The 4,862-nt window shown below is 36.3% G+C and overlaps 1 protein-coding gene across 1 annotated transcript in view; it reads left to right on the top strand.

Annotated features, from left to right (window-relative positions):
* The window catches only part of LOC107658946 (nicotinamide phosphoribosyltransferase), a 22,334-nt gene that overhangs the window by 9,459 nt on the left and 8,013 nt on the right, over positions 1–4,862 (top strand). The window contains exons 3-4 of the mRNA XM_016447680.1: positions 635–738; positions 855–983. Of these exons, the coding sequence (XP_016303166.1) occupies positions 635–738; positions 855–983 (233 nt within the window). The remainder of the gene's footprint in view (positions 1–634; positions 739–854; positions 984–4,862) is intronic.

Genomic DNA, 4,862 nt, shown 5'->3' with positions numbered 1-4,862 from the left:
AAAAAAAAAAAATGTGAAAACATTATCAGCAAATGCCATAATGTGGAATGCTGTACTGCTGAGGATTTATTGACAAATAAATATTTGAACTTAAATGTGTATGAATTAGCAATTTAATTTGATTAGATTTTTTTTTATCTATCTCAGTGGGGCATGAGCAGATTGTTCTCAAAGGTAGATGGAACAATTTGTAATGAAAAGTAAGACAATAGTGAATTTAAATAAACAACAATCTTGATTACAACGTTACAACACACATCCTACCAAAACAAAAACTATTTATGCACCATTTAAATGATAGATTTGTATAATTCAGGGAGGCGAGTAGTATTTTGGAAGAAGCTGTTTATAAATTCCAGACTGCACCTGAGCATCCAGCATTCAAAGGTAACAGTCATATGGAAGACTTAAGGAGGTTTGTCCCACCTGACCTTTCACACAAACACCTTCCTTCCTTCCTTCCACACACACACACACACACACACACACACACACACACACACACACACACACACAGGGACACACCAACCTCTCTCTTGAGTAGTGTCTTTTTATTCCTGTATTATTCAGCCACTTCCTTGAGGTGTGTGATACTCTCGTTTCACAGTTGTCCTGTCTCTTTTTGGGCTCACAGGACAGGTCGTCACACGAGAGAAGATTCAGGAAGCAAAAGAGGTGTACCGGGAACACTTTCAGGATGATGTGTTCAATGAAAAAGGATGGAATTACATTTTGGAGGTATGGAGAAGCTCACCTCTGTGCCATTTCTGTCTGTGCTGAATGTTTTGTCCCATCAGGGATGTTCAGTAATGTCTTTGATGTTACATCACGTCTTTGATGTTACATCACTGCAGAAATACAACGGTCACCTGCCCATCGAGATCAAGGCTGTGCCGGAGGGAAGCGTTATCCCGCGTGGGAATGTGCTGTTCACTGTAGAAAGCACAGATCCGGAGTGCTACTGGCTCACTAACTGGGTAGAGGTGAGGCACAACCCTGAACTGATCCCTACAGTGTATTTACATTCATTTAACACTAATCTAAAGCGACTTACTTTACATTCTAGGTTTATATTTTGTCTGTATATGAGTTTGATTTTCATAGGAATACATATCTATGGCTTTAATTTCCATTCTCTACCAGCTAGGATGGATCGGGCCAGTATAAAATAGTTTAGGTCCATTTTACTGATCTTATTATATGTTGAACATTGTTGTTGAATTCTACTGATTTAAACAACATCAAGGTAGCATTAGCTATCCATAGATGGATAACATGGATATAAATGTATCTTAAATTGGCTCGTGAGAGTCTAGGAAAGATTAAAAATGATTCACAAATCAGTAATGTTTTACACTACATGGCATTGTTTAGCAAAAGTATGTTTAAGATAGATAAATAGCTGCCATGGAGTTACATTATAGCTCGTTTTTGTACAGAAAACATCACATTTTATTTTTAATTAATTCCATTTTGTTTTTTCCCAAATGTTGTTTTTATGGAAATTCCATTTAAACAGAATATTCAAATTCCATTAATATTTCTGGATTCAGTTTTAAGTGGTTTAATTATAAATGATAAAAATTCATGAATCATGTCTAATATAATGATTTCAATAATAGTAATAATTGAATATATATATATATATATATATATATTTTTTTTTTAAATGTTTTTACAATAAGGCACTGTGAAATCTCTTATTTTTTCCCCTAAATTCTGTGTTTTTTGTATGAATTCTGTTTTAACATTTAAATTATTGGATTCAGATTCTGGATTCAGGTCGAGGGGTATAATTACATTTTAATGATCAAAAATCATGTCTAGTCAAACAAATTTATAAAACAAATTATTATATTAATAATTTTATATATTTGAATATGATTTTACTGATGGTAAGGCATTATGAAAGTATGAAATTCACAAATTCTGTGTTGTCTGTTTGATTTTTTTCTGTATTCTGTTTTATGATTTAATACAAATTTATCATCAAAAATGGTGGAAGTCAAATTAATTATTATGTATCGTGCCAGTGAAAATGTTGGAAAATTCTATGAAACTACTGAGCCAACGGGAATATAAAAAAAAAAAAGTAATCTATGAGGATTATTATTCCCGAATCCTTGAAATTGCATTACCATTTTAACAATGTTATGTTTTTATATAGAATATACACTTATAAACTAATCATCTTTAGCTAATTTACTGATTTGTTTTTGCATTGACCCAAAATATAAATCCGAAATATAATTCATGCAGATCCAAATAGGAATAATTCAGTCATGATAGTCTAAATTCTTTAGGCACTGTATATTAGCCACAGAACGCACAGATTTCATGAATCACTAGTGGAGTAAACAGTAGGGTGCCCGTTTTGGCAGCACAATCCTCCTTTGGTTAATAATTCAGAGGAATTATATATAATTAGGCATGCAGTTTACATTTCTCACTGTAATGACTACAGCGTTTTCCAAACTTTCCATATGACGGATTGGACGATTTGTCAAACTTGTGTACTGTGCAAAAAGCGACATGTCATGCCACACGACTTTCTTCTTAGGATTTAGTGGCAAACCTGCTGAGTCATGCTGACAGTCTGACATCCAGCCACACCTGTATAGTCGTCACGAAATACTACACCTGTCACCAAGGGAACAATCGCTTGTTTCTTTTACTCTCGGCATTTTGAGTAGGGCTGCACGATAAATCACATGCAATATTTATTGTGCATCCTTTCAGTAAAGCCGGTTCTGTAATCAGCGGTAAATCTCCATCACATGCGTGCTTTCACATGGAGCAGCATTTACTACACAGAGCCGTTGTTCACTGACGAGCTGCGCAAAACCACGTTCATATATGCAGCCCTAATTTTGAGTCATTTGTATAGTCAAATCAGCTTTATTTGAGTTCTTTTGCAGATGACTCAGAGGGCTTTGAATGTATGGCAAACATGTTGTCATGCTTAGCTGGTAAATTTAGTCTGTATGTCTGTGTGTGTGTGTGTGTGTGTGTATGCCCTTGGCTCTCAGTACACACTGTCACCACCTATCTATTCTCCAGTGATTGCAAACACGCATCTACTTCCTTAATGATGACCATGGGAAGGCACTGATGCTTACGAATAACTGAACTGTTTGGAGACTTTTCAGACTCACAAGGCGACATTTAACTGATAATTAAAATATTTAGTATAAGCTTCTCTTAAACCTTCATCCTTTGTGTTGTGAGAGTGGAGAGAGTCACATGCTGGCACATTATAGTTTGGCTTTACAGTCATGTGACCCGGTGCTCACACTAGTGACCCTGGCAGTTTGAAGCTAATCTCTGATGGCAGGATGCACATCTGAGCACAAAGACAGATTTTGGGCGGCGTTGATCCATGACTCAGACTTAATGACATTATGTATGAAGTTTACTCGCTGAAAACCCACAGATCAGTGCGAGAAAACTGTTTGGATCACTTTGCAGCCATCAGTCAGATGACTCCAGTATTAATCGTGCTAGCTTGCAGATTTTAAGTCAGTGTTTAAGCCAATTTTGCTTCTTATTACATGCCAAATTACAAGTGCCAAAATCGAGTAAAACGGTTAAAAACAATGATCAAATCACAAAGGCTGTTTTAATTATACGAATATATAGTCTGACAAGCTGCTGTGATTTGGGTCACATGAAAGGTTCATATTTTGGTTTTGGGAGTCCCCAACAACAGGTTGAGATGAATGCAAGGTCAAAAAACACTTTCATTGTCTTATAATATGCATTTATTTTTTCCTTTTTTGCTCAACAACTCCCAAACGGTTCGCTCAACGATTCATTTTTCCAAACCCAATGCAGAAACGTATTGATAAAGCACTGCAGTTTGTACACCATCGTATTGCTCTATTCTTTATCAGAACTCCAAGAAATAACAACGACAAACATTCACTATTCATCGACACATTTCTAGATAATTGCGAGTGAACAGATATTGCTGTTAGCCGGTTAGACGGTAACCTACAAGCTGCGCGGAGCGAACACAACACACACAACTAAATATGTATTTTGCATGATACAGTACAGAGTACATGACAGCAACAGTTTTTAAAAGAATTACTCCACTTTCAGAATAAAAATGTCCTGATCATTTACTCACCCCCATGTCATCCAAGATGTTCATGTCTCTGTTTCTTCAGTCGTAAAGAATTTAAGGTTTTTGAGGAAAACATTCTATTATTTTTGGTCCAAATTGCAGTTTCAGTGCAGCTTCAAAGGGCTCTACACGATCCCAGCCGAGGAATAAGGGTCTTACCTAGCGAAACGATCTGTCATTTTCTTTAAAAAAATAAAATGTATACACTTTTTAACCACAAATGCTCGTCTTGTCTAGCTCTGCGAGGCGCATGCGTACGGTTCAAGACAGGGTATGTCTAAAAACTCCCAACACTTCTCCTATTTTGAAGTTGGAGGAGAAAATGAGTTGGGAGTTTTTCGACATACACTAACTGTACCCTAACGGATTTCCCCTCACAGTGCAGAGCACAGTGTCTTCTCCACATGAATCCGCTACGGTGTTTGAGGGAGGGGAGGGTCAAGTTTTTCCGGGTCTGCGCACGTAACAAGTGTGCGGGCATAAATATACTAATGTTTCATGTTGACGTCAACTTGAAACAGCTTAAGATTCGACTCTGAGTCGACTCTTTCTTTTGAAAGACAATAACTTTATACATGGTGCACTTTTAGATTTAAAACTTTGCAGGATGTTTTCATTCACTTAGAGCTGCGTTACACACTGCATGAAAGGTAATTTTCAAAAATCCATAATAGGGGCACTTTAAATAATGTAGTGTAATATATATATGTAAATAATATGTCATGGAAAAGTT

This window comes from Sinocyclocheilus anshuiensis, unplaced genomic scaffold (genome assembly GCF_001515605.1).
Source record: "Sinocyclocheilus anshuiensis isolate Anshui unplaced genomic scaffold, SAMN03320099.WGS_v1.1 scaffold283, whole genome shotgun sequence".
Classification (NCBI taxonomy): Eukaryota; Metazoa; Chordata; class Actinopteri; order Cypriniformes; family Cyprinidae; genus Sinocyclocheilus; species Sinocyclocheilus anshuiensis.
The sequence above is the reverse complement of the archived record's forward strand: the minus strand, read 5'-3'. Positions and strand labels throughout refer to the sequence as shown.